General features: G+C 38.4%; 2 protein-coding genes across 4 annotated transcripts; one reads left to right on the top strand and one right to left on the bottom strand.

The window, feature by feature from the left end:
* Positions 1–288: 288 nt before the first annotated feature.
* Positions 289–4208, top strand: LOC102578812 (NADH dehydrogenase [ubiquinone] flavoprotein 1, mitochondrial-like). Its single transcript, NM_001288191.1, is given in 3 exon segments — positions 289–367; positions 1489–2961; positions 3934–4208. Coding segments are annotated over 2 exon segments (1464 nt in total). The 5' UTR covers positions 289–364; the 3' UTR covers positions 2950–2961; positions 3934–4208.
* Positions 4209–4649: 441 nt separating this feature from the next.
* LOC102578249 (chloroplastic group IIA intron splicing facilitator CRS1, chloroplastic) lies at positions 4650–11930 on the bottom strand. Of its 3 annotated transcripts, none has more exons than XM_015307156.1 (12): positions 11158–11930; positions 10129–10636; positions 9924–10054; positions 9488–9793; positions 9252–9408; positions 8875–9167; positions 7574–7633; positions 7346–7471; positions 6341–6652; positions 6011–6242; positions 5479–5609; positions 4650–5391 (listed from the first exon to the last, which is right to left on the bottom strand). In XM_015307156.1, exons 1-12 carry the CDS (start codon positions 11866–11868, stop codon positions 5167–5169), a joined length of 3192 nt encoding a protein of 1063 aa, XP_015162642.1. In that variant the 5' UTR covers positions 11869–11930; the 3' UTR covers positions 4650–5166. The 3 variants fall into 3 exon arrangements, 2 of the variants coding, with proteins under 2 accessions (XP_015162642.1, XP_006338518.1); XM_006338456.1 differs by having other exon boundaries at positions 6341–6610; XR_001473066.1 differs by lacking the exon at positions 6011–6242 and having other exon boundaries at positions 5304–5391.
* Positions 11931–12218: the final 288 nt, after the last annotated feature.

Below are 12218 nucleotides of genomic sequence, written 5' to 3'. Positions count from 1 at the left end.
TTTTATATACATATATATATATATATATATATATATTATACACTTTTACAGAATATGTATATCACTGGTGTACATGATGTGTATATTTCGATCATATTGGTAAATTAATGGCCGGACGATAAATATCCTTTAACGACGTTTGTCACTAAGGCCCATTACGACATTTCCTGAACATCAAGGCCCATCATGTTATTTCCTACCCATGAAGCCCACTACGTGGACCGTCATGATTCACTAATCGCAACTGCTTCATTCTCCCTTTTTTTTCCTTCTTTTTTTTGAGAAAGACAGCTTCAATCTCACCCTAATCTGCTGGAGAATCAGCTGAATTTCACCGATTCATCACATTTCTGCTTCAATATTCATGGTAAGTTCCTCTATCTGATCTGTATCGTTCTGTACGTGCCACCTAAGTCCAAATGAAAAGTTGTTGTGAAAATATGCCTTAGGTGCATTTTGATGCGTCCTTGGTATGTTCATTTATTACTTTTTTGGTATTCTTCAGAGGATTTTAATTGCAAATTTGTAGTTTCAGAGATGTGGCTTAAGGTTAATTTTAACTGATCGAATGGCCATTGTATTCCTATAAAGAAGAATGATTAGGAACCCTAAATTATATTTGGCTAGCACATGTGGGTATTGCTTTTGATCTTATTTGATGCCTGGATAAGTTGTTAAGGATAGCTGTTGCTTCATTAATCTGCTTTCATTGAAAAAATTTGGGTTATTTTTTGAGATTTGTGTATGTTAGAGGTTATGCAAGTTCATATTTTGAACCTAACTTCCTTATCAGAACTCTCTAATTCATATATCCTGTAGCTTCTTTTCTCTGTTTGTGTGTGTTTTTAACTTTGTAGTTTAGAATGAGTTATATGTATATAGATTAATAAGGAGTTTATGTAGTCTTCCATTGTACTTGGAATTAAGCCCTTTCAAGGTAAGCTTCTTTTTTTCAGGGAAAAGAAAAGTTTTTTACTCTTATTACTTTTGAAGGCTTATGTAATTATTTGAGAGAGGTAGATGTAAATTAAATTAGTACCTAAACTTTGAAAACAGTTAGTGGAAGATGTCTTGCATCAGAGTTTCCTCCCTTCCCCTCCCCCACCCCAGGACACGGACACATACACATCAAAAGGAGGATATGGTTTTTGTTTCTTCCCCTATTGCACAATTCCCTTAGCATCAAATATTTTAACAATCTATTTTCTGAATAATTTTGGAGATGTTACTGTTACTCTCTTCTTATGTTTCCATTCAATCAACTCTGCTTCGGTGAGTTTAGCAAAGTGTACCCCATCTAAAGCCTGGAAAAGAGGTGGGTTGTGGATGATCTCCTAGAACAGTTGAAACCGAGTATTTTGCAATCATGATGTATAGACCCATCGCTTAGTGCAGTACAATACAATCTTTTACCTTTGTGATTATGCGTGCTCAATCTCGCCTCTTATGAGGCTAAAATTACTTATGTATGGCATGTTCTTCTAACAGGCACCTATAAAGGGCCTTCTTTCTCTGCAACGGACTGCATTAGCTCAACGTTCTAGTGAAAGATGGGGCCTATATGGTAGGTTATTTAGCACTCAGGCTGCATCAACTGCTAGCACTCCCCAACCTACACCCCCACCCCCACCTCCCGAGAGGACTCACTTTGGTGGCCTTAAAGATGAGGATCGTATTTTCACAAATCTCTACGGATTGCATGACCCTTACCTCAAAGGTGCCATGAAGCGAGGAGATTGGTACAGAACAAAAGATCTTGTCATCAAGGGTTCTGACTGGATCGTGAATGAAATGAAGAAATCTGGTCTTCGAGGACGTGGTGGTGCTGGTTTTCCATCTGGTCTCAAATGGTCCTTCATGCCAAAGACAACAGATGGCCGTCCTTCATATCTTGTCGTCAATGCTGATGAAAGTGAACCTGGAACCTGTAAAGACAGGGAAATCATGCGGCATGACCCACACAAGTTGTTGGAAGGCTGTCTGATTGCAGGAGTGGGGATGAGGGCTAAAGCTGCTTATATTTATATCAGGGGAGAGTATGTGAATGAAAGGAAGAGCCTTCAGAAGGCTAGACAAGAAGCCTATGAAGCTGGATTGTTGGGGAAAAATGCTTGTGGATCTGGTTATGATTTTGACGTATATATTCATTTTGGTGCTGGTGCCTATATTTGTGGTGAAGAGACAGCTCTTCTGGAGAGCCTTGAGGGCAAACAAGGCAAACCAAGGTTGAAGCCTCCATTTCCAGCTAATGCAGGACTATATGGATGTCCAACAACTGTCACAAATGTTGAAACAGTAGCTGTTTCACCAACCATCTTAAGACGTGGGCCGGAGTGGTTTGCTAGTTTTGGCCGGAAGAATAATGCTGGGACAAAGCTGTTTTGCATCTCAGGCCATGTTAACAAGCCCTGCACAGTTGAAGAGGAAATGAGTATTTCATTGAAGGAGCTAATAGAGAGGCACTGTGGTGGTGTTCGTGGAGGATGGGACAATTTGCTTGCTGTTATACCAGGAGGTTCATCTGTTCCATTGCTTCCCAAGAACATATGTGAGGATGTACTTATGGATTTTGATGCACTCAAAGCTGTGCAGTCAGGGTTGGGGACTGCTGCTGTAATTGTCATGGACAAGTCAACTGATGTTGTAGATGCAATTGCAAGGCTCTCGTACTTCTATAAGCACGAGAGCTGTGGTCAATGTACACCATGTAGGGAAGGCACAGGGTGGCTTTGGATGATCATGGAAAGAATGAAGGTTGGCAATGCAAAGTTGGAAGAGATTGACATGCTCCAAGAGGTGACAAAACAGATTGAAGGGCATACCATTTGTGCCTTGGGTGACGCTGCTGCTTGGCCAGTGCAGGGTCTTATTAGGCACTTTAGACCAGAGCTAGAAAGGAGGATCAGGGAGCACGCAGAGAGAGAGCTACAACAGGCAGCTGCTGCTTGATTTTTTTAAAAGGTTGGTTCTTTAACTTTTGTTACATTTACATTGTAGTGTTGATAGTAACCATGGATCATCATCTTAATAAAACATTCATCTAAAAAAAATTATTCGTTGCATGCTGTAAACTTTAATAAAGTGAAATTGGTTTGCAAACTCTTTACATCTAGTTCCCTTTTTTTGTTGGGATAATGGGTCTTTTTTTATGCTCTTATTGTTTGGATTGTCAAAGATCATAGTAACATATACAAAATACTCCAAGCCCAAGGCACACCTCTCGGGGACTTTATGTCCTGCCCTTTTGTAGTACTACTGACCTCTCACTAGACCAATGCAACTTCAATTATTTCCGTCATGACAAAGAAGTACCAAAATTTCCTTCCCAACCCAGAGAAAGCAACTCTTCTTTTGACCAATATAAGGAGAAACAAACCAAAAAAAAAGAAAGGAGCAGGAACAGTCATAACACTGGCGACTTTAGTGGATGTTGCATGACAACCCTGTGCATGGGGATGTGTTCTTTGATCACTGAAATTGAGGGACACGCCTCTCCAAAAATTAAGAAATTAATGAAAAAAAGCTTGAAAGGTGTGCCTGTAGTTATAATCTAATTGAAATAGCAAAATGATCTAAAAAACTCTGTGATCTTCAACATTTTGCATGTTCCATCTTCACGTATGAAGTTAAATATACTCGTCAATAGTCACATCCTATTGAATTGCTACACAGAGCCTCTGTAACCAGCTCTGCCTTTGACAAATTTAAGCATACACACTTTACCACTCTGATCATTGTTGGTACAATGCTATAATAGATTGATTCCTCCCTACCACCCCTGCCTTCCCCATTGGTCATGTCCCTCAAATATTGATTTTCATACTTAAGGGTTTGAATAATTAAATTACTTTCCATTCTCAAAAAAATAATTAAATTACTTGTATGTGTCATGGCATGGCTATTTCATAATCGTTTCATGTCTCTGCTTTTCAGTTTGCTGTTTGATACCATGGAATAAATTTTGAGAAGTACCAGAAGTATGAATGTGGGAGGGGAAAGCAGGACGCAGAGCTTCCCTATATCCAGCCGCTTTTTATTGTCAAACTTGTGTAAAACTATTGTTACATTGTTGGCCCAATGGGTAATTTATGTTTCAGAGCTGGTACATCTAATGTCTTAATGTTTCCTTACATTATCATTGCCATGGCTTTGATAGTTGAAAGATGCTTTAATATTTGTCATGTTGAATAAGAGCTACACTTTGGCAATTCCAATCTTCCCCATTAACAGCTTTTGTACTTTTGGCCTCGAACTGCTCATAGTCTTACGCTCTTACTCCCACTTAGATGTCACATCTTTGAGAAATGATCAAATACTTCAGGGAATGCTGTGAATTACTCCACCGAGGTATTAGATCGGTTGCTTCGTTGTATATGAAGCTGACAACTCTATCTTCTCTCATTTTGCGGGTGAGATTCAACTAAAAAAAAATTGACCAACATTTTAAATGTATTATTTTTAAAATTTGATATGAAAAATAATTACGTTCTATTAAATAATATTTGAATATCTAATGTTTATTAAAAAGAATTTGCTAAAGACAATGTCATATATTAAGTTTTTGGTGAATTTAGTTGTTTACATACTTGTTTTGTCATGAACATAACTAATCTAAAACCAGTATGTAATCTAAAGGAACATGTGCAATGTGTGACATTTATGTCTCTATATTACTAGGGAAAATTAAATAGATGACATGGTAACAGATGCGTTCTATTGAAACTTCTATTTACATAAAATGTAGGTCAGCAACTAGGGATAATTGAGAACTGATAGCGCCTATCTGAAACCAAAAAAAGATGGAGCTTGTTCGAAAACAATTAAATTAGCAGCGCCACTTAACTGACATACAGTTATAGGTTTCATCCCAGAATCTCTCCAGTTGATGCACAATGACCATGAGACAGGAATTATCATGTGGAACTTACTCCAGTTACTGAAATTCTGCAAGGAGAGAAGCTCGGTGGCAGCAGATTCCCTTTCATTTGTATTGGAGAGGTGATGCACAATTTAGATTCCAACTCCACACCAAGAAAGCAATTGTTAGATGCATGCACAGACAATTCAGAGACCATCATCGGGGGCACAAATGCATTGTTAGATGAGAGCTCAAGGCTTTGACCCTGACAAAACCAGTTGGCAACTTCCCTTTTACCAGGTTGTTGCCTATGAAGCAACCTCCATATCATGGTTGGACTGCAAGCCACATTCAAGTCTGATTGCTGATATAAGCTCAGGAGATATTGACATCAGTTCCTTTTGCTCTCTGCTGTTTCTCGAATTTCTGGTGTCATTTCCATTAGAAGCACCACGCTCTCCACCTGGTCCCCAACCTCTATACAATATGACTTTGCTTGGCTCTTGAGAAACAAGAACAGCACCTGTAGCTTGCTGCAGTAAGTGTCAAAAGATAGGCTTTCAGTGAATATGGGGGTGGTGCAAAATTAAACGAGCAACTAAAATAGCCAATAAACAAACCTCCAGCTTAAAAACCACCTCCCTAACTGAAGTCCCTTTTGCCCTTCCTTTGACATTCACAATCGCAAGAGGATACTTCTTAAAGTGTTCTTTAATATTTTTTGCAACTCCAGTAACAATATTGCTCCTCCCTGATATAAAGGTGCAGAGGAAGACAAAGTTTAAGGTCAGGAGTAGCCAAGACTGCTTACGGGAAAGAAAGATCAGCAACATGAAACGCAGAAAATGCGGAATTCCCAATCGCATCAAATAAATTTCTCCTGCTCTTTCAAGGTGAAAACTAAAACTAAATGCGTCCCAGTTTACCATCAGGTCCACCACAAGTGAAATATTCTAATATCCCAAAACCAAATCTCATAACAATGAGGATTTGAGTGAATGTCCAACTCAGTGAAAGCTAAAGCTTGCAGTGTCATCTCGCTTAAGATGGAAACTCCCCACGGTTGGCAAAAGGTTAATGCTTTGCAACTCTATACAACAGACTACACCACGGTAGGAGGAATACAGAGAAAATAAAAGAGGTTCTCATTACCAACAGCAAGCACTGGTTGCTTCTTCATCTTGAGGGCTTGTTTTCTGAGAAGCAACCTCTCCCTGTTGGAAAGCTGTACTTTTCTGGTAGGCATCCCTTCGGACCTACTCCGGGTGGATCTAAGTGCTTGTTGAGGTTTTACAGAAGGAAGTTGAGACACCTCCTTTTTATCGTCAACTTCCCGAGGTTTGTTGAAACTTCTGGTCTCAGAAAAGTGGATCTTAACTTCTCCCTAGAATCAATGAGAAAAGCATCCAATTTTGTTTACAATTAACCTTGTGATGGAAAAGAAATAGAGGGTAATAATTGTGAAGAGAAAACGAAGTTTACCCTGGAAGACTTAGAAACAGATTCACTCACTGCACTGCCAAATGTTTTTTGATCCACATTCACATTGAACATACTTTTTGACTCTTTGATTGATGAAATAGATTGATGCTCAGGTTGAATTGTATCACCCACAGCCTCAACCTTGCCCTCATATTGGAAAAAAGGATCAATTGGAAATTCTTGCTGAGAATTGTGGTCCGTGTCTGAGGAATCACTTGATAATTCTTTCTGAGAACTGGGGTCAGTGTCTTCTGCAGCATCCCCAGAATCCTGAATATAAAAGCTAAATAAGCTTCTCTCTATCAATACACACTGCAAAAGAGAAAAAGATGCAAGAAATGATACTACGGAGAATGTGAGGACCACATACAGATGAAACATTTAACCATTGATTGATATCAAGCATTTTGAACATATTTCATAATAGGCATAGCGCTTTTTTTCCATATTGCTCAGTACTCATCTAAAAATGTTTGATTCTAGAAGGATTGTTTTTACAATGATATTCAGCATGTGGCTAGGTAGCAGGAACACCTATGACAGATAGAAAAGGTTACGAACAGCAAATTCCTTAAACTACAAATTTGGGTCATGTGGGCAGCTATGTTGGCTTATCATTAATTATGATGACTAAAGAAGACAATGACACAGGATTCTACAACCAAGTTTTCATACGTGAAAATAAGAATGCGGGTAGTTATATGTCCACAATCCGTCTTAACTCCAGATCCATCCATCTCTTAAACATAGGTATTAACTACACATGTTGTCCTAATAAACTTAATGAAAGCATAAAGAAATGCCTACGACTTGAAGGCAAGTTGTTTGTGCCTATTGGGGTATCTGAAAAACTTCTGAAGGTGACACTCTAGCTTGTGCCTTATATATAGGTGATAAAGGATCTCGAATCCAACAAGCATCAAAGATATGAGAAGCAACGGGAAACATAAATTGTTCCTTCAACAGTAACAGAATATAGTGTACAATAAATGGATTAATTTTCACCTCAGTAGGACTTGCTGAACTAGACTGGTAATTAGTTCCGCCTGCAGCATCAGATATTCCCGTCACTGGTACCTGCCTATCAACTATATCCGGGGACTGAATATGAACCATCTCCTCATTTTTGGCCTGAATCAAAGCAAATCGTGCAACATTTCAATATAATTCAGAAATGAGCTAGTAACTGGAACACAAAAATCAAAGCAACTCCAATAAGGTAAGATAACGCACCAACCGTGACTGCAAAGCCTCTATATTTTGTGTAAGCTTTAAGACATGTAATTTCAACGACTGCATCAGAAAACAAAGTAAAAGAAAGATGAGCAGTGGAAGAGTTTTGGTAGAAGCATCAGAAAGAAAGACAAGAAACCTCACAAGGGTAGAGAAGCTTACAGACTGTCATTCAAAATGGTTCACCTGCACCTCAACTCAAATGTGTTGCAGAAATACATTGATACTTTTTCGTTATTTTCCTTTCTATTTTTTTCGATGGTAAAGGTACAGTGATAATAATAGAAGGAAAAACATCTCTAGAAACAAGTGCCAGCAAATTTAACTAGTTGTGAGAACAAGAATTAGAAACAGATACATAACAAATGGAAGTTGCTTTCACTAATAAAAAAACATCAAAGTACCAACACATAAGCTATTCCTTATGTTGAGTTACGTAGTTAAATGTCTAGATTGGTTAAAGGCTTACAAAGTGGTTTATCGAGGTCTTGGATTACTAGTTAAATGTCTAGATTGGTTAAAGGCTTCCAAAGTGGTTTATCGAGGTCTTGGATTACTCCAAAGTCTAAGCATGACCATACGATTTGGGGCTTAAAGCTCAAATTCTTTCACATGGTACTAGAGATAACCTTTGTAAGTCTATCATTGCACCCGAATCAGGTTACACATGCAAGACGGTGTTGAGTTATATGGTTGTCGCACTTTGGGCTGTGCAAGAATTTCCAATGGAGTCCATAAAAAGATGGGCTAGACGTTGGATTCTTTCACAGCTAAACTTACCATGATTCCTTTTTAACCAAAACCCCCATGTTTATGCCTAGACGTTTAAATGACTCGACGTACTTCCATGAACAAAAGTGGATCACATAAAATAATACGATTTTGATACTGAGTGACAAAGTTGGTTATTCTTCAGACCACATGAGGAAAGTTTTTTTTGGAGATTTTCCTTTTTTCGAGTAAAGTTGGTTTCTTTCTATGCATTCTAACTCTGAAATGGCTGGGATAAGTTACATTTCAATGCTGCAACTCTTCTTATAGTCTTTTAGTAGAAAGTGAGATGTATAGCTGCAATGATATTTAAGCGGGTAAATCAGACCGTTTGAATTATTTTTTTTGAGATTAACAAAAGAATCAGAATGTTAGATTTTGAATGGAAGGAGAGAAAAGTATAGTTGATAAAGGGATCAAATCTACTTCAAATTTTAAAACCATGCCAAAGTCGATTACTAAAATAAAGAGGTATTATATCTGGAAACTTCTAGAAGCATTTACTGGTACCTTAACTACTAGAACATTACCTGACGTCGCTGAGCCTCTATAGAGCGCTTCATTGCTTCTCTTTTACTTAGAAGAGTCTGAGGCCTCAACGAAGCAGGCCTTTCATAGTTCTTTCCTCGGTACACAATGATCGCATGACCCTTATTAACTAGCTCAACAGCAACTAGTATTCCCCCACTCTCTGCCTCTAACATCCTAGCTATTTGGTGGACCTCTTCAATGGTTTTCCTCCCGGTTATTACCTTTACCAATTCCCTATACTTCCAATGAAGGTGCATGTTCTCGACTGTTCCATCAAAGACTCCCCGCCTACCTGAGCATGAGCAGAGAAATACATGAGTCAACTTCCATAAATTTGTTGGCAAAAGAAATAGGCTTGCAGTACAGAGGCACTCACCAAGAAGTAAGAAAGGCTTCATTCTCAAGCCAATCTTCCTCAACATGAATCTTTCTTCTTCAGTTATTCCCTCTTTATCCATATCAGATTGTTGTGGCACCTCATCCTCCTCAAGCTCCAGAAGGAGGTTCTCTGCCTCGGCTTTCTTTTCCAATGCCTGGCATGAAAACATAAAACATTTAAAAATAAATATTAGAATCTGCAAGTGGACAGACGCAACCATTATGAACACATACAGTGGTTAATTTATCTGCAGTTCTCTTGATAGCAGCTTCCATGGAAGTAAGTTTCTTTTTTTCTTGGACACCTTTCTGGTTATTTCTGCGTGCATGTCCATCATCAGAAACACTTCCCGTAGTGGATTGTTTCCTTTCCTTAGCATTTGCTACTGATGAATTAAAACCATTCCGTTTTTCCTCTTCAAAAACTTGCTTTCTCCGTTCTTCTATTGCTGAAGAGACTGCAGAGGGCAAGAAGTCCTTCCCTCGGTAGAAGACAATAAATTCCCTATCCCTCGAGAGCAAGGTTCCTCCAGTCAGCCACTGCAAAGTTTACTTTCATGTGAAACACAATAGGATAAGTTTTACAATGTATAATCAGTTTCTAGAAAAGACCAAAGAGTTGCATAAAAACAAAATTATTTCATCAAAGGACTAAACTAATTTCACAAACTTTAAGCTCTTCCGCCATCAGTTCACTGTTAGTGTTCTGAACTCCTCTTTTGACGGCAACTTTTGCAATTTCACATTTCTCCCAAAGCTTCACAATTGCAGCAGCCAATCCTTGGAGTTTTCTGTTTCTCCCTGACAAAAATACACGAGCAAGTATCACAAGTGTTTTCTAGTTAAATAACAGTCTGAAATCAGATTAAACTTACCTAATACAAAATGGCAAGGTAAAGGTCGACCAAGTCTCCTCAGTGTTGTCATTTCATCATTTGTCAATTTAGGTTTTACTCCATAAGGAAGTAGACGGAAAGGTCTCTTGTACCCAGGGACTATAGCTGGCAAAAGATCTGCATCGATAGGCAGTGGCTCACAACCCCACCAATCGGTAAAGCGAGGACCAAGTCCTTCCAGCAACTTGTCTGCTTCTTCAGTATGTTCTGCCTCTCCAGGCAATTCAAATCGGACTCTGTCTGGAGAACCTACACCCTGGATTACACGTGGAGGAGATTTTCTGTCTGATGCATCAGGTTTTACCACATCTGTGCCAGATGAGTTAGTCATATGCTCTTCCGTACCCATGAACAAGTCCGGGGTAGCATCTTGTGCACTGTTATTCTCAAAGCTAATTTCAGAGAAATAAGGATACTTGTAATCAGCTCCTCGATACAAAATTATATTACTTCCAGATCTCCAGATAACAAGACCTCCAGTTTTCTTCTGTGAATATTTAAATAAGCCAAAGTAATGATAAGAATTATGGCAGAGGTGTACTGCACATTAAAACTAACTTACGAGGTATGAATTCTACCTATGAAAAAGCAATACGGTTAAAAACCAAACCATTATAATTCTTGATAAGTAAACTCATGTCATATGGAGCATAACATATCTGAGACATCCAAAGGAAACGTAAATTCATATACTCAGAATTAGTGATATAGAAAAGTGCAAGGCAAACAACCATAGGTATACAAGGATCAGTAAACCACCTGCATACATTCTTCAAATTAACTCATGTCCTCTTATGCAAATTAACTCACTTCCTTTAATTGAATATGCAACACAGAGGGATCAAGAAATTGCCAAAGTGAATCTGTTCAAATTATTTTCTTACATTAATCTACACAGGAAAATCTTGGAAAAGTCTCAAATGAGTTCATCCAATAAAAGCAAACCCAAGAATGCAGTTTCAATTTCTTTAAACTGTGACAATTGAGTATTGGGGTGTAAGTATTAACCTCTAACAACTCATGAGTCCTCTTCATATTCAACCTACATATGTCCTCACACGTAATTTTAACGAGCTCCATACGTCTCCATCTTTCATGAATACCATTCACAATCCCCTCGGTAATCCCAGCTTTTCCAATCTTCAACTTTTTCCTGAGCGCAATCCCAACTGTCCTCAGCCTCCTCAATTCCTCAGCTGGTAAAGTAAGCTCCGCCAAACTTGGTGCTCTCTCTTTCTTATACTCCTTATTCTTTAACCTCTCTTTCTCCTTCTCTTTCAAGAACTCATCCCTCAATTCATGAAACTTCTGTATAGAGTTCCCTAAACCAGGCTGCGGTACTGGGTTTTCAGGCGTACTCCAACTGGTGTCAAGTGTGTGACCCACACGGTACTTGGGTAGTTGCGTAGGCAAAGGAACAAAAATTTGACCGGGTGAGTTAGCAGTGGGATTAGAACTCAAAGCATTTTCTTGGGTTTCTTGATTCTTGGGTTCTTCAACAAATCCAAGACTGCGTAGCTTGTCGGCGATTCTTCGGATGGCGGATTCCGGTAAAGCTTCAGTATCAGGGGATGTGGCGAAAACAGGAAGGGTATTACGAGGAAAGAAGGGTTTTAGGGAAAAAGAGGGTGTAGTAGAGAAGAGGGAATGTGATGGTGAGGGGTTTAAGAGGGTTTTAGAAGGGTTTATGGGATGGAAGTTGCAGAAAGGAAGCAACATTGGTGTTGGGGAAGATGATGCTATCCTTACATTGACAGATGATCAAAATGCCTCGAAAGATTTTTGCCCCTAGGCACTGGCCACTGGATACCTATTTATATTAAGTTAATTAATGAACTTCAAATTATATGATTTATATAAATAATTTTTAAAACTTATTAATCACAATTTTATTTTATTTTAATTTGTTAATTTTAAATAATTATTTAATCAATTGTTAAGTTTCTAACATTTAAAGACTACTAAACAAATTCATAAAAAAGGTTACTTTGTTTTCATAGCTTGAACTCTTGATATGTGACTCTCTTGATAATATAAAATGGACATTTAAAATTGTGATCTAATCAAGT

Source organism: Solanum tuberosum, unplaced genomic scaffold (genome assembly GCF_000226075.1).
Source record: "Solanum tuberosum cultivar DM 1-3 516 R44 unplaced genomic scaffold, SolTub_3.0 scf00004, whole genome shotgun sequence".
NCBI lineage: Eukaryota > Viridiplantae > Streptophyta > Magnoliopsida > Solanales > Solanaceae > Solanum > Solanum tuberosum.
This window is presented reverse-complemented; position numbering and strand designations above follow the sequence as displayed.